This window comes from Danio rerio, chromosome 16 (assembly GCF_052040795.2).
Source record: "Danio rerio strain M-AB ecotype USA chromosome 16, GRCz13ab, whole genome shotgun sequence".
Classification (NCBI taxonomy): Eukaryota; Metazoa; Chordata; class Actinopteri; order Cypriniformes; family Danionidae; genus Danio; species Danio rerio.
In genome coordinates, this window is record NC_141036.1 from 59,995,001 (window position 1) to 60,018,056 (window position 23,056).

General features: G+C 41.6%; 3 protein-coding genes across 9 annotated transcripts in view; all 3 read left to right on the forward strand.

Moving 5' to 3' along the window:
* drd2l (dopamine receptor D2 like) overlaps nucleotides 1-6,763 on the forward strand; it is a 47,641-nt gene extending 40,878 nt beyond the window's left edge. For 2 of the 3 annotated variants that reach the window (XM_087285317.1, XM_087285318.1), the window contains exon 9: nucleotides 2,286-6,763. In XM_087285317.1, the coding sequence (XP_087141443.1) occupies nucleotides 2,286-2,482 (197 nt within the window). In that variant the 3' untranslated portion in view covers nucleotides 2,483-6,763. 3 annotated transcript variants of the gene reach the window in all.
* Nucleotides 1-23,056, forward strand: part of psg4 (pregnancy specific beta-1-glycoprotein 4) — a 153,784-nt gene that overhangs the window by 101,898 nt on the left and 28,830 nt on the right. The gene's annotated exons all lie outside the window — the stretch shown is intronic.
* On the forward strand, nucleotides 6,384-22,825 carry LOC137487997 (tryptase gamma). 4 transcript variants are annotated; one of them, XM_087288159.1, is made up of 11 exons: nucleotides 6,384-6,939; nucleotides 7,776-7,937; nucleotides 9,900-10,344; nucleotides 11,317-11,421; nucleotides 11,894-12,028; nucleotides 14,498-14,672; nucleotides 16,018-16,196; nucleotides 17,661-17,756; nucleotides 17,839-17,981; nucleotides 19,114-19,269; nucleotides 21,115-22,825. In XM_087288159.1, exons 3-11 carry the CDS (start codon nucleotides 10,029-10,031, stop codon nucleotides 21,166-21,168), a joined length of 1,359 nt encoding a protein of 452 aa, XP_087144285.1. In that variant the 5' UTR covers nucleotides 6,384-6,939; nucleotides 7,776-7,937; nucleotides 9,900-10,028; the 3' UTR covers nucleotides 21,169-22,825. The 4 variants fall into 4 exon arrangements, 3 of the variants coding, with proteins under 3 accessions (XP_087144285.1, XP_087144283.1, XP_087144284.1); XR_015512153.1 differs by lacking the exon at nucleotides 6,384-6,939 and having other exon boundaries at nucleotides 7,607-8,061; nucleotides 21,115-21,472; nucleotides 22,518-22,825; XM_087288157.1 differs by lacking the exon at nucleotides 6,384-6,939 and having other exon boundaries at nucleotides 7,607-8,061.

The following is a 23,056-nucleotide window of genomic DNA, read 5'->3' on the forward strand; positions in this document are numbered from 1 at the left end:
TATTCTTTGATAAGCCCATTTCAGTCAGATAATTCCTGCTTTCAGATCAACTGAAGCAGGTGATCAAATCAAGCAGATCTGTGCTGTCAGAGGAAAAGGTGGACACTCATCTTTCTGAAAATAAAAAATCACTTAAAAATAGATTGAAACTGAGCTCCATATAAAAACTAAATTTTTCTTTTCGTTTATTTGTTTAACTGATACAATGTTATATTTATTTTTTTATAAGCAGCTTTTTGGTTTCGAGTATAAAGAAGGATTTGTTTTATTTGCTGCTAAGCAGAAACCCCGGAAGTATAGCTCTATCTGTCACGATTACCAGCGATTGTCTTTTAGAAGATCGCTGGTTTGCACTAACTATTACCATGGACTACAAATCCGCCATTGCTGGACTACATTTTCATACATGCACTCCGGTCACACACACACATGCTTCCTCATCTAGACCGATTGCTCTCGACACCTGAGGATTGTCAGAGACTGATTGCAGACACTACTTAAGCCACACAATCACCCTTTCACTCTGCCGAGTCTTGTTTATCAGTAGATGATATTACATATACACGTATACACATATACCTGACAAAGATGACATATACCTGTTTGCACCTGTATTGACCATTGCTTGCCTGACTTCGATTAAACCTGCATATTGGATCTTACCCCAGTTGTGTGTGTCATCCCCCGACCTTACACTATCACTGTATAAAGAAAAAACAATATCAATCTTTTATGATGTTAGTTTTATTACATAAAAATTAAATCAGAGAAATCCTCTGGCTTTTTTCTTTTTTTGCTGTATCAAAAAAACGTACCGAACCGTGATTTTTGTGAACCGTTACACCCGTAATATATATTACTAAATATATATATTATTTTATATTATATATATATAACTGGATTTGAATGATAATCTCTTTATTATTAATGTGCATGCTGAAGTTTGGGGACATTCAGGTTAAATGTTAACTTTATATTAGAGGCTCATTTGCAGTCCTGAAGTGTTTTCTGCAGGATTGTAGTTTCAGCATGAATTCTGCTGTAGAGCTTCATTTTCAGCCTCCTTGTTCTTTTAGAGCTGATCTTTAAGCTTCAGCGTGTGCGACATCATAAACATTAATTATTCAGCGGATCCCTCAGATCCTGTAATGTGATTGGACGAGCAGCGGTCAGAATGCTGATATTCAGCAGTTCTTCAACAGCGCTTCATCACACACACACACATATTCACATTTTCAGAAGCACCGTTAGACTGCAGATAAACCACAGTACAGACTAGTTTCTATAAGGTTGTCATTGTTTTTTACAGGCCTTTTTTAACTTAAAAAATATATTTTAAGTGATGTTTATTAGTATTTTTATGCAGCATTTCACACCAACACTGTAAAAATTGTATTATTGTTTTTTTATTGCCCTTTTTCACTTCTGCACTGCAAAAATGTCAAAATTGTGTATTTTGGTATTTTTATATGCACATTTTAACACTATAAAAATGTATTTTCATAATTTATTTTTATTTTATTTGCAATTTTTGCACTTTCAAAATTATTTTCATAACAATTTTATTTTATTTGCACATTTTAGCACTTAAAAATATATATTTTTAATTTATTTACTTTTATTTAATATGTTTAATATATTTATTTTATATATATATATATATATATATTTTTTTTTTTTTTATTTATTTATTATTATTTACTTTACATTTAATTATTTTAAATTAATTTAATTATTTTAAATTAATTTAATTTGCGCTGTGGTGGCGCAGTGGGTAGCGATGTTGCCTCACAGCAAGAAGATCGCTGGTTCGAGCCTCAGCTGGGGTCAGTTGGTGTTTCTGTGTGAAGTTTGCATGTTCTCCCTGTGTTGGCGTGAGTTTCCTTCAGGTGCTCCGGTTTCCCCCACAGTCCAAACACATGCGCTGTAGGGGAATTGATTAAATAAATTGGCTGTAGTGTATGAGTGTGTGTGTGTGAATGAGAGTGTATGGGTGTTTCCCAGTACTAAGTTGTGGCTGGAAGGGTATCTGCCGTGTAAAACATATGCTGGAATAGTTGGCAGTTTATTCCACTGTGGTTAATCCTGATAATCAGTGAAAATGAGTGAATTTTAATAATTAAGATTTGTATTTTGTTAATATTTTAAATGTAGTTGTATAATTTACTCTACAAAAAAAGACTGTGTATAGAGTTTGTACATTTCTAATTCAAATATAAACTAATGCTGAAAACTTTAAATAAACACCTAAACTGTAAACAGTGTGTGTTGTTTTCCTCCCTCAGGAGTGTTCATCATCTGCTGGCTGCCGTTTTTCCTCACTCATGTGCTGAAGGCTCACTGCGGCAGCTGCTGCATCTCTCCATCGCTCTACAGCGCCGTCACCTGGCTGGGTTATCTGAACAGCGCCGTCAACCCAGTCATTTACACCACCTTCAACATCGAGTTCCGCAAGGCCTTCATCAAGATCCTGCACTGTTGAACACACACACCCACACAAACACACACAAACATATGCAGACACACAGACACACACACACATTGGGCCAGTTTAATAATCTCTGCATATTTAATGATGTGTGTATTGAGGATTTCAGGCAGTGTTTATAACGGGAGCTGGAGCTGCTGTCAGATGTGCTGATACTGCACTAGTTCAGTCCAGGAGGAATAAACATTTCCCTGCCAATGAGTCTGAATCACACCGTATGCTGTAAATAACATCATGTTAATATGCAATAACATGATGTAAATATGATGCGTCGTCTCTTTCATCAAGAGTTTGACCAGAACTCGTGTATAAGCACGAAGCAGCTCCGCCAGAACAAAAAAAACGTAGACATTTAAATAAAGAAAGAAATGCTTACAAGTTATATTAGTAGTTACATTTGAACAGATTTTGTAATATAATTATTAATTTTTGGGATATTTAATTTATTTGAACCATCAGCTTTATATAAAAATGTCAAATGTGGCATTCGGCATATAATAGTACATGAAATAAAACGTTTTATCTATTTTATTTTAACATTTATTTATTTGCAAGTAACATTTTTTTCTTTCATAACCATGAACTGCAAACTATTGTCATTTTCAACACAAATATCTTAACATTCGTTTGGTTTAACTTCATTTTAAGCTTGCTTTTGTGCTGTTACACGTTCTGTACATGCAAATTTACAGCGTTGACTCTTTCTAGATGTTGTTGGAACAAGAAATGAATGTTTACTTGTCAGCAAAATTCTTCTGTTTAAAAAGGGTGGAGCTTCACTTTCAGCCCCTCCTCTTTGGACATCATGGGCAGGGCTTGATGTAAAGCTCCTCCTATCTTGACATAAAAGGCAGCACTTGATTTTCAGCTCCTCCTCTCTGGACATCATGGGCGGGGCTTGATGTAAAGCTCTCCATTTCTAGAGATAATGGGCGGGGCTTGACGTAAAGCTCTGCTTATTAGGGTATAATGGGTGGGGCTTGATGTAGAGCTCCTCCTATCTGGACATAAAAGTCAGCACTTGATTTTCAGCTCCTCCTCTCTGGACCTCATGGGCAGGGCTTGATTTAAAGCTCTCTCTCTCTCTCTCTGCACATAATGGGCGGGTCTTGATGTAAAGTTTTGCTTATTAGGGTATAATGGGTGGGGCTTGATGTAAAGCTCCTCCTTTCTGGACATAAAAGGCAGCACTTGATTTTTAGCTCCTCCTCTCTGGACATTATAGGCGGGACTTGGGGGTTGATGTAAAGCTCCACCTATCAGGATATTATGGGTGGGGCTTGATGTCCAATTGTGCCTCTCTAGACATAAATAGGTGGGGCTTGATGGCTAGCTCCTCGTCTTTGAGTTGATCTGTCTCCACCTCTCTGGAAGTAATGAGCACAACTTGATGGCCAGTTCGTTATCTTTGGACATCACGGGCGTAGCTTGATGTAAAGCTCCTCCTGTCTGGACAAAAAAGGCAGCACTTGATTTTTAGCTCCTCCTCTCTGGACATCATGTGCAAGGCTTGATATTAAGTTCCACCTATTAGGATGTAATGAGCAGAACTTGATGTAAAACCCCACCTATCAGGATATAATGGGTGGGGCTTGATGTAAAACTCCACCTATCAGGACATAATGGGTGGGGCTTGATGTGAAACTCCACCTATCAGGATGTAATGAGTGGAACGTGGTGTAAAACTCCACCTGTATGGACATAATGGGTGGGGCTTGATGTAAAACTCCACCTATCAGGACATAATGGGAGGGGCTTGATGTGAAACTTCACCTATCAGGATGTAATGAGTGGAACGTGATGTAAAACTCCACCTGTATGGACATAATGGGTGTGGCTTGATGTAAAACTCCACCTATCAGGACATAATTGGTGGGGCTTGATGTGAAACTCCACCTATCAGGATGTAATGAGTGGAACATGACGTAAAACTCCACCTGTATGGACATAATGGGTGGGGCTTGATGTAAAACTCCACCTATCAGGATGTAATGAGTGGAACAAGATGTAAAACTCCACCTGTATGGACATAATGGGTGGGGCTTGATGTAAAACAACACCTATCTGGACACAATAGGTGGGGTTTGATGTAAAACTCCACCTCTCTGGACATAATGGGTGAAGCTTAATGTAAAACTCCTATCATAATAGGTGGGGTTTGATGTAAAACTCCACCTATATCTGGACATACTGGGTGGAGCTTGATTTTAATGTTTAATGAGTGGAGCTTGTCCTACTGCTCTGCATGTAATGGGATGACCTAGAGAGTTGTGACTGAAGCTGCAGTATCTGACTCTGATCCATCCTTTCCAATGGGAGCAGACTAAAAGTGGTCTTGGATAGGGTATATCAATGTTTTTTACTGCATAGACAGCCAGGTTTTATTAAATGCATACATAGGGTCTTGTTTTCAGACCGTAAAGCAGTAATCAAAATGTATTTATGGTTAAAACAAGAAAAATATGAGCCAATGGGGTCAGAAAAATATATTTCAACTCAATCTTTATTTCTTTAGCTCTTTCTACAATGAAGATTTTGTCAATGCAGACATTTCTCCTTCTCCATATGGCTCCTCACTGGACATTATAGGCGGGGCTTGATTTAAAACTATACTTATTCTGACAAAATGGGTGGAGCATGATGTCTAGCCCCTCCCCTTTGGGCATTATTGGTGGGGCTTGATTAAAAATGCCTCCTTGGTAGACAAAATGGGTGGAGCTTGATATACAGTACCTCCTCTTTGGACATTAAAGACGAGGCTTGATTTAAAAATCCACCTATCTGTGCAAAATGGGTGGAGCTTGTTATAGAGCACCTCCTCTTTGATTATTATAGTCGAGGCTTGTTTTAAAACTCCATCTATCTGGACAAATTGGGTGGAGCCTAATGTTCAGCTTTGCGTCTGAATATTAAAGGCGGGGCTTGATTTAAAACACCTATCTGGACAAAATGGGTGGAGCTTGATATGCATCACCTCCTATTTGGACTTTATCGACAGGGCTTGATTTGAAAATTCACACGTCTGGGCAAAATGGGTGGAGCTTGCTATAGAGCACCTCCTCTTTCGAATTTATTGGCAGGGCTTGTTTTAAAACTCCACCTGTCTGGACAAAATGGTTGGAGCTTAATCCAGCTCCTCCTTTTTGTACATTTAATAGTTGGGCTTGATTTAATACTATACCTGTCTGGGCAAAATGGGTGGAGCTTATTATAAAGAACCTCCTCTTTTCACATCATTGGTGGGGCTTGTTTTAAAACTCCACCTATCTGGACAAAATGGGTGAAGCTTAATATCCAGCTCCTCCTTTTTGGACATTTAATGGTGGAGCTTGATTTAAAACTAAACCTGTCTGGGCAAAATGGGTGGAGCTTATTATAGAGCACCTCCTCTTTCCTTATTATAGGCGGGGCTTGATTTAAAACTCCACCTTCCCAGACAAATGGTTGGAGCTTGTTAAACAGCACCTCCTCTTTGGGTATTATAGGCAGGTTTGATTTACAACTCCATCCTTTGGACAGAATTTTGATATACAGCTCCTCCTCCTTGATTTAACACTTTACCTGTCTGAACAAAAAGGGTGGAGCTTAATGTCCAGCTTTGCTTTTCTGAATGTTATTGACCTTATTTTAAAATGCGGAAGTGCACCTGTTTTCGCGATTGTCTTAGAACTTCCGATTCAGTCGCCTATGGGAGAAATGACTAGGAATAATAAATGGCAGAAAACGGTCAAACTACTTGCTCTACAAACAAATGTTTAAACGACTATACAGACCAAGTAGAATAATATAATAAGAAAATATCGAATTGCATCATCAAGCAGCGTAATGAGCAGTTTTTAATGTCAAAAAATGAATGGAAGTGACTGAGACCGGAAGTCTCAAGCCAAAAAGATTCAAATGGCAGCGCCCACTCGTCTGCGGAGAATAAGGTGAATAGTTGCGGCTTGATTTAAAACACCTATCTAGACAGAATGGGTGGAGCTTGAGGTGCAGCTCCTCCTCTCTGGACGTAATAGGCGGGGCTTGATGATCATTTCTTATATGGATTTCATTCACAGTGGAAAAGACCTAATTAAGAGGTCATTTATCTTGTTTTAACTATAAAAATGAACTTAATTCAGAATCTTTCAAGAATAACAAGAAATTTTCAAAATGTATCTTGATTTCTAAATATCATAACTGGAAAAAAAACAAAAAAACACTACAAAAATCTACATTTTTTGCATTGCAGACTTTATTAAATGTCTCCTGTGACCTTTTATAGGAGCCCGTGGACGTTTGTGTCTCCGATTTCTCATTTGTTTACCCCGTTCCCTCATCCGCTAGTGTAATCTGACGTCTTAACTGAGTTACTTTAATCTTGTTTTCAATCTAACTGCTCTCATTACAGATTACTCGTCTCCTGTTGACTTCCAGCACCTAACACTGCAATCCTGTAACCTGATCGGCAGGTAAAAACCCTCCCGAGATGAAACAGCACTCATATAGAAATCTGATATATAGATATGCTAATTACATATATGGCATAACGTGTTCAAAATATTGCAAAGGCCATTTGTAAAATAAAATGCATCCACTGTAATTACAAATATGTAATATATGTTCAAATATATTATTTACAATTTTATATATGTGTTTATATGTGAACATACACTGAATGTATGTATGTGTGTGTGTGTGTGTGTGTGTGTGTGTGTGTGTGTGTGTGTGTATATATATATATATATATATATATATATATATATATGTGTATATAATTATATGTAATATATTCAAACCTATATGTACATATTTGTAATTGCAATAGTTGAACACATGTATATATGCAGCTATTTTTGCAATATGTTTTGCAAATATGATGTATATTTCAGATATTTAAAATCCAAACATGAACTTGTGTCTCATATATGTAATTTGCATATATTTACATGTATAACTTTTTCAATTTGAGTGATTGTATTTGATTAAAAAGCCAAGATTAAACTATTAAATTTAAACCTGTAACCATTGAAAGCCGTAGGAAAAGCAAAAACTATTGAAGTCAATGGTACCGGTTTCCAACATTCTTCAAATTATCTTCATTCGTGTTCAACAGAAGAAACTCTAAAAGTCAAGGGTGAGTAAATGACGACAGAATGTTCAGGAGTTTGGGGTGAATTGTCTCTCTAACAATATGCTGAGTCACTGGCCTTGTGTAGTTTTGTGACCCGTCAGTTTCAGTATACTCTACCCTCAGCTGCTCAACTCTGACCCCGGCTAACAATTATCAACATGCATTTTTCATCAGGCTCGGCGGCTGCTATCTGTTACAGCAGAAGCGCTCTTCATAATCCTCCCTACACCACAGATGAAGCTTCAGACCAACACAAACCAATGCAGGTCAACTGAACACAATGAAACAGCGGCGCAGACAAATGACCGGACGCTGGATGAAGCATGAGGAAACCTGGTTATTATTCTTCTGACACACATCTGAGACTCTCATTATTGTGTTTCTATTGTTGTGGGATGTTGAAGAATGGCTGGGTTATTTTAGATGCATGAGCTGACACCGCACTATGGCTTTTCCCCAGGTAAGAACTGAAGAGTTGCTATTGTTTCAGGTGTGTTGGTAACAATTGATCACAATGGAGTGTATAGTAGTGTGTGTTATTGTTAAAGGCTCATGCTGAATATGCTGCTTAAAGTCACCATGAAATCTAGATGTACTTTTACTATGTCTAAATGTATATAGTAGGTCCTGTTATAATTAGAGTATCTGAGCACTTCATTATTTTGCAATAATTAAATTGCTCTCAGAATCTTTAATTAAATACCATAACCTTCCCTTCCCTCTTGAAACAACTGCTCACATGGAATTCCTCTAAGGCGAGGCTATCAGTCCTATAGGGGAGGACTATAAGTAATTTGGAGCGGGGGTATCAGTGCTTTAGGGCAGTGCCATCAGCAATTTAGGGCATGGCTATTAGTGCTTTAAGGCGAGGCTATCTGTCCCTTAGGGCAGGACTAAGTCATTTGTTGCGGGGGTATCATCGCTGTTGGGCGTGGCTATCAGCGCTTTAGGGTGTGGCTATCAGTACTTTAAAGTGGGGCTATCAATGCTTTAAGGCGAGACTATCAGTCTTTTAGGGGAGGGCTATCAGTCATTTAGGGTGTGGCTATCAGTGCTTTAAGGTGAGGCTATCAGTTCTTTAGGGCGGTGCCATTAGCGATGTAGGGCGTGGCTATCTACGCTTTGAGGCAAGGCTATCAGGGCTTTAAGGTGGGGCTATCAATGCTTTAAAGCGAGACTGTCAGTGTCTTAGGGCGGGGCTATCAGTCATTTAGGAAGGGGCTATCAGTCTTTTAGGGCAGGATTACTAGTAATTTGTGGCAGAGGTATCAGTCCTTTAGGGTGGTGCCATCAGGCTTTAAGGAGTGGCTATTAGTGCTTTAGGGTGTGGCTATCAGTGCTTTAAGGTGGGGCTATCAATGCTTTAAGGTGAGACTATCAGTCTCTTAGGGCGGGGCTATCAGTCTTTTAGGGCAGGGCTATCAGTCTTTTAGGGCAGGGCTATCAGTCATTTAGGGCGGGGCTATCAGTCTTTTAGGGCAGGGCTATCAGTCATTTAGGGTGGGGCTATCAGTCTTTTAGGGCAGGACTATCAGTCCTTTAGGGCAGGACTACTAGTAATTTGTGGCAGAGGTATCAGTCTTTTATGGCGGTGTCATCAGCGCTCAAGGGTGTGGCTATAAGTGCTTTAGGGTATGGCTATCAGTCCTTTGGGGTAGTGCTATCAGTGCTGTAGGGGGTGGCTGTCAGCACATTAGGGTGTGGCTATCAATGCTTTAGGGCGAGACTATCAGTTTCTTTGGGCAGGGATATCAGTAATTTAGGGAGGGGCTATCAGTCTTTTAGAGCAGGGCTATCAGTCTTTTAGGGAGGGGCTTTGAGTCTTTTAGGGAGGAGCTATCAGTCATTTAGAGGGGGGCTATCTGTCTTTTAGGGCAGGGCTCTCTGTCATTAGGGAGTGGCTATCAGTCCTTCAGGGCGGGGCTATCCATCTATTTGGGCAGGGCAGGACGTAATTTGTGACAGAGGTATTAGTACTTTAGGGCGGTGCCATCAGCGCTTTAGGGCGTGGCTAACAGTGCTTTAGGGTGTGGCTATAAATGCAGTTGTGTGCGTGTGTCAGCTCAAACTAAAACACACACACTCTAGAGACAGCAGAGATGCATTTTACATCTGGTAAAAATTTTATAATAGGTCTCCTTTAATGCATACTGCCTCCCACCCTCATAGTTCTTGAGCATAGGGATGTTTTGAAGGTGCTCAATAGGGTTGAGGTCAGGACAGGGTGATGGCCAAAACATGTGAAAGCAGCCTGTTGAACTCTATTACAGCTTGTGATTGTGCTGTTGTTGTGTTTAGGGTCTCTATCAGATCAGCACAATAACAGACACCCATGAGCCTCAACCGTCTGCCGGGTTTCCTCCAAATCTGCTGTCCGCCTGCCCAAATCTCTTAAACACGGCTCTTCCTCTGCTCACGGCTCCAGTCATGACGGAAACGCCACTCACACTCATACCTGGATCCACAATGAAAAACTCCACTACCCACAATCCCACAGATGTTTCTTCTCAGCCGTGTCCTGTGTACGGAACAGGGAGAGGCTCTCTTTCGTTTCACCTGCTGGAAGTGTCTGAACTGGCCCCGTACACACTGGCCACACTCATGCCTCACCTGCCCAGGTTATCATCCGCCGACCGGGACTCACTGACCGACACTAAAAACACCAGAGAAGAAGAACAGAGCGCCGTACAGCACATACACACCAACATTAGTGTTTCGAAAAACTCCTCTACACTCCAGACAGGTATGGACAGATGGACAGATGAGGATAGATGAATAAATGACAGGTAGATGAATAGACAGATGGATGGATGGATTGATGGATGGATGGACAATCTGGATAGATAGATAGATGGATGGATGGATAGATAGATAGATAGATAGATAGACAGACAGACAGACAGACAGACAGACAGACAGACAGATAGATAGATAGATAGATAGATAGATAGATAGATAGATAGATAGATAGATAGATAGATAGATAGATAGATGCATGGATGGACGGATAGATAGATAGATAGATAGATAGATAGATAGATAGATAGATAGATAGATAGATAGATAGATAGATAGATAGATAGATAGATAGATAGATAGATAGATAGATGCATGGATGGACGGATGGATAGATAGATAGATAGATAGATAGACAGACAGACAGATAGATAGATAGACAGATAGATAGATAGATAGATGCATGGATGGACGGATAGATAGATAGATAGATGCATGGATGGACGGATAGATAGATAGATGCATGGATGGACGGATAGATAGATAGATAGATGCATGGACGGACGGATGGATGGATAGATAGATAGATAGATAGATAGATAGATAGATAGATAGATAGATAGATAGATAGATAGATAGATAGATAGATAGATAGATAGATAGATAGATAGATGGATGGATGGATAGATAGATAGATAGATAGATAGATAGATAGATAGATGCATGGATGGACGGATAGATAGATAGATAGATAGATAGATAGATAGATAGATAGATAGATAGATAGATAGATAGATAGATAGATGGATGAATGGATGGATAGATAGATAGATAGATAGATAGATAGATAGATAGATAGATAGATAGATAGATAGATGCATGGATGGACGGATAGATAGATAGATAGATGTGTGCAGTATGTGCAGATGGTGTATCAATAGTCTGATTGATGATGTTGTATTGATCTTGTATTAATCAGATGTCTCTGGATTGAGTCTGTGTTCTTCATCTCCGTCTCGTCTGCTGTTAATCTCCATCCTCATCCCCATCTTCATCATCCTCAGCGTCTGCATCTCCGTCACAGGTACAGCAGACACAGATTCAGATCAGATTCAGGCCTTGTTCAAATGCTGAACTTTCTCTGAATGGTGTACGTGTCGTTGTGTCAGGTGTAAACAGACGGATCAGATATTCACCTGTCAATAGACACATTTCCATTCAAAGATGCGAATTAAATTTGTGAGCAGAACTGGAATTTGACATAATGTCTGCAAATAAAGCATCCAATGAGTCAAAGAAAATAAAATCGTCACTTCCTGATAAACTGCCCACAAATCTCAGAGTTTTATTAGTAGATGTAGTTTTATCAGCACATGATAAATGTCGCCCCTGTTGTAAAAATGTGATATATAAATAAACTACATGCATACAAAGAATAACAATGTAATTATGCAATAATGCAAGTAACAAAGAAACACAATGCTTAAGGATGCTATATATATATATATGCACATCATCATGGAACAGACACCTAACACTGTTTTTCTTCTCCATAGTGAAGTTGGTGTGTTTCCCCAGTAAAACGGTGCACGTTTACACCCCTGCTGGAGACCCGCAGAACTGCACCGTCACTCCATCGCCTGTATACTCCGTCAGATATCCAACCAACAGCACCATCATCTTTCCTACAAGTACAGCCAGACATCTTTACCAGTCCTTATGTTAAAAGAGCTGTACTGCTGATATCCAGTTCAATTCCGTTTCAAGTGTTCAAGATGAAGAAAATCCAAACATCAAATTCAATATTCAAACATTCAAAACCAGAGATTCAGATCGTGAAATTGGAATAGTAGGTGAGGGGTAATCAACAGGCAAGAGTAGATGATCACCGAAAAAGTCAAAGCATTTTGGCCAATGGACTCAAACATGCAGCGAAGCAGTGGCGCAGTAGGTAGTGCTGTCGCCTCACAGCAAGAAGGTCGCTGGTTCGAGCCTCGGCTCAGTTGGCGTTTCTATGTGAAGTTTGCATGTTCTCCCTGCGTTTGCGTGGGTTTCCTCCGGTTTCCCCCACAGTCCAAAGACATGTGGTACAGGTGAATTGGGTAGACTAAATTGTCCGTAGTGTATGAGTGTGTGTGTGAATGTGTGTGTGGATTTTTCCCAGAGATGGGTTGCGGCCTGTAAGGCCCTCCGCTGCGTAAAAACTTGCTGGATAAGTTGGCGGTTCATTCCGCTGTGGCGACCCTGGATTAATAAAGGGACTAAGCCGACAAGAAAATGAATGAATGACTCAAACATGCACAGACTCTGCTGACTTGTTTTCAGTAGAATATTAGTCAGTGTCTTTGCTTCCTCAAAGCACGTTCTACAGCAAAATCAAATTGTGGCAAAACCTAAGCACGTCGTAGCATGGTAAAGAAGGGAGATTTACACTTAAATTGATGAGGATCCTGCTGTGAGTTTGCTGGAGTATATGAATTTCTTGCTTTGAGTTTTAGGATATTGAATTTGATGCTCCAAATTTTCATTTTGAAGAAATTGAAACTGTATTTTTGCAAACATTATATCTGCAGTCTAGTAATTCAGAACAAAAAAATGTAAAAATAACAAAATATGTCTATATAAATTTGCCTTCAAATAAATTTAGCAGTCTTAAATTTCATATATTCAATATTCAAGTTAGGAAATTCTGATTCAAAGCCATTTTGAAGGACATATAATGTTCAGTTCTTATTAAATTAGAATTGTCACTACTTCAAGTGAACACAATTCAGATATGGCATATTTTAAAGAGCCCATATTATACATGAAATAGGGTCATATTTTGGTTGTAAGGGTCTCCAACAACAGTCTAATATGCATGCAAGGTCAAAAAACACTTTCATGGTCTTATAATCTGCATTTCTTTTTACCTAATCAACCCAGCGACTCCCATATGAATTATCCAGTGATTCATTTGTTCCCAAACCCCTCCTTAGCGCCAAGCTAATCTGCGCTGATTGGACCGATGACAGTCTGTCGCGATTGGTTGATACTCACTGCCTTATGCAACAGACAGAGTGAAATGCCCAGCAGCTAATTAACAGTATAGAAGTAGTCACAGTACATGCACGCTCAATAGTGTAGGCGTGGATTTTAGCTGCCAGTAGGTGAATGTAAATACAGACGATGGACTTGAAAATACAGACGACTGACTATTTTATTGAGCAAAAACTCCAAGAACTGCTGAGGAGATCTCCTAGCTTGTCATACTTTGCTCTCTCACAGACACACACACACACACACACACATATTGCCCTCGTCCTCGCACACACACACATAACTCTCCTCCGGACGACATTGCACACACACGCACACATGACCCTCCTCCGGACGACAATGCACGCATACACACACTCACACATGACCCTCCTCTGGACGACAACGCGCACACACACACACACACACACATGACCCTCCTCCGGATGACATTGCGCGCACGCACACACTCACACATGACCCTCCTCTGGACGACAACGCGCGCACACACACACACACACACACACACACACACATGACCCTCCTCCGGACGACAATGCGAGCACACACACACTCACACATGACCCTCCTCTGGACGACAACGCGCGCACGCACACACTCACACACACACACACACATACATTACCCTCCTTCACGGAACTCCATAAACAAAGCGGCACGCGTCGCGTTTTTAACGTGGCTTTGCATGCGATATGAGAATATAGCGAGTTAACCTCATACAGTACTCGCGGTTACAAGTAACAAATCACACTTAATATAGGCAATAAGACTTTCAATATAGTTCATGTTGTTGTTGAAAAAAGTACAAAATATAAAAATATACAAGAGCCATCTGTACAAACAGAGACATAGAAGTGTTTCTAACAACGTGCCTGGTGCATACGAGAGGATGTAGTGTATCCTACAGGTGGTTTTTACAGCCAACTCACCTGTATAGTGACATTATGTGCCCAGTGTGTGTGCAAATGTGCAAAAATGTCCAAGAGTGTCCAGTAAAGTGCATGAAAAAAAGTTCAAAAATAAGTTTCAGTCCTGTGTGTAGCCCTGATTGAGAAATCGTATGACCTGTGATGTAATGTAAAGGGAGTGCTTTGAGACACAGCTCTGCTCTCATCCCTCAGATTGCTCCTCATCGATGAACACTGGATCTGCCGGCATGCGTATCGTCGGCGGTACGGAGGCTGTGAAGGGTCAGTGGGGTTGGCAGACGAGTCTACACTGGAGAGGCAAACATGTGTGTGGAGGAGCCATCATCAGCCCTCACTGGGTCATAACGGCCGCACACTGCTTCGTGCAGTGAGTTACACACGTTACACTGTGGGAATCTTTTTGGCTTTCAGTCTCGTTCACTTTCACTGGTTTTTAGTAGGGTTGGGTAATGTTTTAATTTTAGCGATTCATTCAATTTCTTCCAGCTTAGTCCCTTTATTAATCAGGGGTCGCCACAGTGGAATGAACCACCAACTTATCCAGCATATGTTTATGCAGCGGATGCCCTTCCAGCTGCAACCCAGTACTGGGAAACACCCATACACACACACTCATACATACAGCCAATGTCAACCCAGGCTCATTGTAGAAAGGTAGCCCCGCGTACGTTTCTGGAGACCGCGAAATACATCCCGGGTGGTACGTGTTTGTGCAGTTTTCGTTTTCGCAAATCGCCTGCGCTGTTCTCGCATAAAAAGCCGCCAGAGGCCGTTGTCGAGCGACCGTCTGACTGGCTGAACAATTGAACGATTGACTTGGCGGCTGGCCAATCGACTGACCAAGCCACCCTCCTCCTCCTCCTATGTCCCTAAGCCCAAGCGAACTTACAAAAGCCGTACAGAAAAAAGAAAGCCCTCGTCTGATTTTGACCACGTTTTCGGATTTCACCGCGTTCTCGCCTCGCTACAGAACTCATTCGCTTAATTTTTTGGATTCTGTATTTTGTCTTACCTGATTTCTGGAACTGCTCTTCCCTGGACTCGAACCCGGTCGTTGCCGCGGCCGGCTCCTCCTCCTCAGGGCCTCCGCTCCGCCGATGTAACACGACGAACTAACCAGACAAACTGGCTGCAGCGGGAAAGCCCTCCACACGGAGGTGAGGTGAGCCGTCAGCCCAGCCGGCGAGCGCAAAGAGGAGCGGCGTCACACCGCCCCATAGCATTTGCTTGAAAAAACGAAATGCGGCCATACGTACCTCCGACCACGTAAATCGCGGTCTCCAGAAACGTCAGCGGGGCTACGTTTTCGGAATGAGCTTGGGTTGGCCAGTGTAGTTGATCAGTTCCCCTATAGCGCATGTGTTTGGACTGTGGGGGAAACCAGAGCACCCGGAGAAAACCCACACCAACACAGGGAGAACATGCAAACTCCACACAGAAACACCAACTGACCCTGCTGAGACTCGAACCAGCGACCTTCTTGCTGTGAGGCAACAACCCTAGCCACCGTGCCACCCAATTTTAGCGATTCTAGTTTCGATTCTGCTAATTGAATCCGGTTCTTGTTGATTCTTGGTTCCAATTCCAATATTTTTTGGAGAGCATTATAATTCTAATGCTAATTAAACGTGCTAATTCATGCTATCTATCTATTAATCTATCAAGTTTGTCTTTATATACATTGATATCTAGTTTCTGGTGTTGTCCTCCAGATATGACATGATGCTGGAGTCAGACTGGGTCGTGGTCATTGATACTCTGAGTGTGTCCGATTCATCTGTGGGCAAACGCCATAATACTCTACAAATACACCCACATCCACAGTTCTCTGAGGACAACAACGACTACGACCTGTGTCTGCTGCGCACGCAGACTGACATGGAGATGACAGGTGTGTGTGTGTGTGTGCGTGTTCAGGAAAACTTCACCGCACACTCGGATGAAACTGTACTTTAACTTTAAACACATGGAAGCTTATTAGATGTAAACTGACTCTACGGATGTGTCCCAAATCGCATACTTGTGGTCTATTGTATGCCATTATGTAGAGTCTAAAAAATAACTGCACGTTTAATAACTTAAATTAAATTAATATGTTGAATATTCCATGCCACCTGACTTGCTTATGTAATAGAATGAGAGGAGCTGTTCATTCTGAAGGGGAGGAGCTACTGGTGAATGGGGAGGGGCTGTTGATGAAGGGGAGGAGCTGCTTTTTCTGAAGGGGGTGGGGCTACTGGTTAGTGGGGAGGGGCTGTTGATGAAGGGAAGAAGCTGTTCATTCTGAAGGGGAGGAGCTACTGGTGAATGGGGAGGGGCCGTTGATGAAGGGGAGGAGCTGCTTATTCTAAAGGGGAGGGGCTACTGGTTAGTGGGGAGGGGTTGTTGATGAAGGGGAGAAACTGTTTATTCTGAAGGGGAGGAGCTACTGGTGTATGGGGAGGGGCTGCTGATGAATGGGGTGTGGCTGCTAGTGAATGAGAGGAGCTATTGTTTGTGAAGAGGAGGAGCTCCTGGTGAATTGGGAGGGGCTGTTGATGAAGGGGAGGAGCCATTTATTCTGAAGGGGAGGAGCTACTGGTGAATGGGGAGGGGCTGCTATTAAATGTTGTGTGGATGATGGTGAATGGGGAGGGGGAACTGGTGAATGGGAGGAGCTGTTAATTATGAAGTGTAGGAGCTACTAGTGAATGGGGAGGGGGTACTGGTGAATGGGGAGGGGCTGTTGATTATGAAGAGGAGGAGCTACTGGTGAATGGGGAGGGGCTGCTAGTGAATGGGGAGGAGCTGTTGATTATCAAAGGGAGGAGCTACTTGCGAATGGGGAAGTGCTGTTGGTTATAAAGTAGAGGAGTTACTAGGCTGCTAGTGAATGGGGAGGAGCTGTTGATCATGAAGGGGAGGAGCTACTAGTGAATGGGGTGGGGCTGCTAGTGAATGGGGAGGAGCTACTGGTGAATGAGGTGGGGCTGCTAGTGAATGGGGAGGAGCTGTTGATTATGAAGTGGAGGAGCTACGTGTGAATGGGGAGGGGCTGCTGGTGAACGGGGAGGAGCTACTGGTGAATGAGGTGGGGCTGCTAATGAATGGGAAGGAGCTGTTGATTATGAAGGGGAGGAGCTACTTGTGAATAGGGAGGGCTACTTGTGAATGGGGAGGAGCTGTTGAGGAGCTGCTACTGGTTCATGTTGATTATGAAAGTAAGGACCTACTGGTGAATGGGGAGGGGCTGCTGATGAAGGGGAGGAGCTACTAGTGAATGGGAAGGGGCTAGTAATCATGAAGAGGAGGAGCTGCTCTGACAATTTTACATGTGTGTGTGTGTGTGTGTGTGTGTGTGTGTGTGTGTGCGCAGATGGAGTGCGGCCCGTGTGTCTGCCGCGTCTCCGTGAGGTGTTTCCGGCCGGCTCCTCCTGCTGGGTCACTGGCTGGGGTTACACACGAGAGGGCGGTGAGACTCACTCTGAACATGTGCTGTGAGCTCTGCATCATTACCCACAATCCTCCACTCTCTCTGTCTCTCACACGCACAGGCTCAGTGTCGCCACACCTGAAACAGGCCTCGGTCCAGCTCATCGATTCATCGGTGTGTTCGCTAGCACAGGTGTACGGCTCTCAGATCTCTCCCAGAATGCTGTGCGCTGGAGTGATGGAGGGAGGAGTGGACTCCTGTCAGGTGCGCAACACACACTCATTGTACTAAAACTCAAGAATCGGTGTGTTTTTTGTGTCTGTGCTTTTCTCATGTGTGTGTATTTCGCGTGGATGTGTGTGTGCGTGCGTGTATCTCATATGTGTGTGTGTGTGAGTGTGTATGTATGTGCTTCTCATATGTGTGTGTGTGTTTGTGTCTCATATATGTGTGTGTGTATGCTTGTGTTCATATGTGTGTGTGTGTTTCTCATATCCATGTGTGGGAGGTTGGGTGTATGTGTTTCTCATGTGTGTGTGTGTTTGTGTGTATGTGTGTGTGTTTGTGTCTCTCAAATGTGTGTGTATGCTTGTGTTTCTCATGTGTGTGTGTGTGTGTGTGTGTCTCAAATGTGTGTGTGTATGCTTGTGTTTCTCATGTGTGTTTCTCATATATGTGTGTGTGTGTGTGTGTGTGTGTGTGTGTGTGTGTTTGTGTCTCTCAAATGTGTGTGTGTATGCTTGTGTTTCTCATGTGTGTGTGTGTGTTTGTGTCTCAAATGTGTGTGTGTATGCTTGCGTTTCTCGTGTGTTTCTCATGTGTGTGTGTGTGTGTGTGTGTGTGTGTGTGTGTGTGTGTGTCTCAAATGTGTGTGTGTATGCTTGCGTTTCTCGTGTGTTTCTCATGTGTGTGTGTGTGTGTGTGTGTGTGTGTGTGTGTCTCAAATGTGTGTGTGTATGCTTGCGTTTCTCATGTGTGTTTCTCATATATGTGTGTGTGTGTGTGTGTGTTTGTGTCTCTCAAGTGTGTGTGTGTATGCTTGTGTTTCTTGTGTGTGTTTCTTGTGTGTGTGTGTGTGTGTGTGTCTCTCAAATGTGTGTGTGTATGCTTGCGTTTCTCATGTGTGTTTCTCATATATGTGTGTGTGTGTGTGTGTGTGGATCTATGTGTTCTCATATATATATGTGTGTGTGTGTGTGTGTGTGTGTGTGTGTGTGTGTGTGTATGCTTGTGTTTCTTGTGTGTGTTTCTTGTGTGTGTGTGTGTGTGTGTGTGTCTCTCAAATGTGTGTGTGTATGCTTGCGTTTCTCATGTGTGTTTCTCATATATGTGTGTGTGTGGATCTATGTGTTCTCATATATGTGTGTGTGTGTGTGTGTGTGTGTGTGTGTGTCAGGGGGACAGTGGTGGTCCTCTGGTGTGCAGGACAGCAGCAGGGGACTGGAGGTTGGCTGGAGTGGTCAGCTGGGGTGAAGGATGCGCTCGACCCAATAAACCCGGCGTTTACACCAGAGTCACTCAGCTCCTGACGTGGATGGATCAGTACATCAGTGTAAACACACACACACACACACACCAGCACAAACATCTGATCAATGTTTCAGGTTCAAGTTCATTTGTGTAAAAAGAAAAAAGCTTCAATTGTTTTCTGATGATGCATGAGTCGATGTTTTTTTGCTCTAAATAAATAAACAAATATATATATAAATGATTTACGCAGATCTTAAAGGGACAGTTCACCCAAAACTGAAAACTCTGTAATCATGTACTCTCTGTTTATTTGTTTCAAACCTTATTCTGTCTAACACAGGATATATTTTGAAGAAAACTGGAAACCTGTCACCATTGACTTCCATAATATTTATTTTTCTACAATGGAAGTCAATGGTGACAGGTTTCCAGTTTTCTTCCAAATGTTTCTTCGGTTGTGCTGAACAGAATGAAGAAACTGTTAAAGGTTTGGAGCCACTTAAGGATGAGGAAAAAGTGATTAAATTTCCATTTTTGGATGCACTGTCCCTTTAACAGAGAAACGTTGATATCAGAAAAAGCAGATGCATTCCTTTATATCAAAGGTCTCAAACTCAATTCCTGGAGGGCCGCAGCTCTGCATAGTTTTGCTCCAACCCTAATCAAACACAGCTGATCAACAAATCAAGGTGTTCAAGACTACAAGACTATTCAGCAGGTGTGAGTTGGAGCTAAACGCTGCAGAGCTGCGGCCCTCCAGGAACTGAGTTTGAGACCATTGATTTATATAAATATGCATTTAATGAGTGTAAACACAAACATCATCATAATACTGATTGAGGAATATTTCAGGTTCAATTTAAGTATTTGAAATGAATAAACAAGCTAAGGTGAAGCAGTGGCGCAGTAGGAAGTGCTGTCGCCTCACAGCAAGAAGGTCGCTGGTTCGAACCTCGGCTCAGTTGGCGTTTTTTTGTGGAGTTTGCATGTTCTCCCTGCATTCGCTTGGGTTTCCTCTGGGTGCTCTGGTTTCCCCCACAGTCCAAACACATGCGGTACAGGTGAATTGGGTAGGCTAAAATGTCCGTAGTGTGTGTGTGTGTATGTTTGTGTGGATGTTTCCCAGAGATGGGTTGCGGCTGGAAGGGCATCCTCTGCGTAAAAACATGCTGGATAAGTTGGCGGTTCATTCCGCTGTGGCGACCCCGGATTACTAAAGGGACTAAGCCGACAAGAAAATGAATGAATGAATGAATAAATAAACAAGCTAAAATAATGTTTCCAATAATGCTTAAGTCAATGTCTTTTGCTTTAAAAACCCTTAACACAAGCTGAACCCAAAACTTTTCGTTACATCAAAATGCATGCAATTTTTTGTCAAATAAGTTTTTTATTTGGTCGTTGAATAAACTTACAATAATCACAGGATTAGTTTTCTGATATGCATACATTTACAAAAACAAAACAAACAAACAAAACACCCCAAGCCCAGCCTGTAAGTATACACTACAGTGATAATCAAAACAACTTTTAGTTACAATACATTGCTTTGGGGGAAGAATTCCCCATGAAGTAACAAAAGAAAGGGCCCCAAATTTTCTGAAATTGTCCAATATTGCTTTTTAAAATAAATCTTGTTCGTTCCAGGTGCAGAGTAGATATCAATTCTTCAAGCCATAGTTTGGCAGTTGGAGGAATAACATTTTTCCAATACAACAATAGCAGCTTTTTGGCTGTAATCAAACAATATGCAAGGAATTTCTGTTGTGGACTGCTCAATGAATATGTATAATCAGAATGTCCTAATATAATAAGCATTGGGTCAGGATCTATATGTTGATCAAGAACATCTGAAAGCACTTTTAAGAAAATGCATGCACTTTAAATCTATATATGCTAACATTTCTTTTATTTTGTTTCATTTCAGGAACAAAAGGAAGATGTTTTCCCAACGGCCACCACACCGAAAGCACACTATTGAAAATGTGTCCTTCAGTATTTGTGCATCCAGACTGTACAGTGTTTGTTATTTGCTTTTATTTTTGATTAGTTTAATATTCAATTTTAACAATGCAACTTTAAAAAAAATCATACAACAACAAAAAAGCGATATTGTACATATGCATGTCACATTTCAATTATAAACCGTAGAAATAGATGCATAATACCTTCATACCGTATAAGCATTCATCTTTAAAAAAAAAGTCAGTAAAATTAAATGTACATGCATAAAAACAAAGCCAAAAGGGTGATGTTATTATTTCTGTAACAATTATACTTAGTTAGCTGGGGATGTCTTTATTTTCTATGTACACTCACCGGCCACTTTATTAGGTACACCTGTCCAACTGCTTGTTAACGCACATTTCTAATCAGCCAATCACATGGCAGCAACTCAATGCATTTATGCATGTAGACATGGTGAAGCTGATCTGCTGCAGTTCAAAGTGAGCATCAGAATGGGGAAGAAAGGGGATTTAAGAGGTTTTGAATGTGTCATGTTGCTGCCAGACAGTCTGCTCTGAGTATTTCAGAAACCGCTGATCTACTGGGATTTTCATGCACAACCATTTCTAGGGTTTACAGAGAATGCTTCGACAAAGAGGAAATATCCAGTGAGCGTCAGTTCTGTGGGCGCAAATGCCTTGTTGATGAGACCAGAGGTCAGAGGAGAATGGCCAGACTGGTTCCAGCTGATCGAAAGGCAACAGTAACTCAAATAAGCACTCGTTACAACCGAGCTCTGCAGAAGAGCATCTCTGAACACACAACACGGCCAACCTTGAGGCGGATGGGCTACAGCAGCAGAAGAGCACACCGGGTGCCGCTCCTGTCAGCTAAGAACAGGAAACTGAGGCTACAATTCACACAGACTCACCAAAACTGGACAATAGAAGATTGGAGAAACGTTGCTGCTCTGATGAGTCTCCATTTCTGCTGACACATTCAGATGCTCGGCTCACAATTTGGCCTCAACAACATGAAAGCATGGATCATCCTGCCTTGTGTCAGCGGTTCAGGCTGGTGGTGGTGGTGTAATGGTGTGGGGGAGATTTAGTACCAATTGAGCATGGTGTCAACGCCACAGCCTACCTGAGTATTGCTGCTGACCATGTCCATCCCTTTATGAGCACAGTGTCTCCATCTTCTGATGGCTACTTCCAGCAGGATAACACACCATGTCATAAAGCTCAATCATCTCAGACTGGTTTCTTGAACATGGAAAAAGGAATATGTCCAGTAGCTTGTTGAATCTCTGCCACGAAGGATTAAGGCAGATCTGAAGGCAAAGGGGTCCAACCTGGTACTAGTAAGGTGTACCTAATAAAGTGGCCGGCGAGTGTATATAATCATCTCAGTGCATACAATTATGCAAAGAATAAAACTACACAAAAATAACATGTAAATAAAGTTTAATTTAACATTCATAACATCAAAGCCAAACAGGTGAGGTTACCATTTCTGGAACAGTTATAGTTCACTCAGCTGGGGATGTCTTTATTTATTTATTTATTTATTTTTGTATATCAACCACTTTTTTCCATCTTCAACATGCATGTAGTGATTGTACAGTGTTTTGATTTTTAAACTTTGATAAGATCTGTAAAACAGACTGCAATAAAAGATAATGACTTTCATTTCCTCATGTGCTTGATTCAGTCTGACTGGAGTCACGTAGGCTCAGACAGAAGCGTGTGGTTATTCAATATGGCAATAACAATACTGACTGCGGAGCGAGTTCAGCTGAATCACTCTGACAGTTCAGTGTCTTCATGATGATGCAAAATATAAAAACATTCCTCAACTGGGAAAACTGGACCTGCAACTCGTCTATGAACTTGCCCTTTAAACATCTCATTTTCTAATCT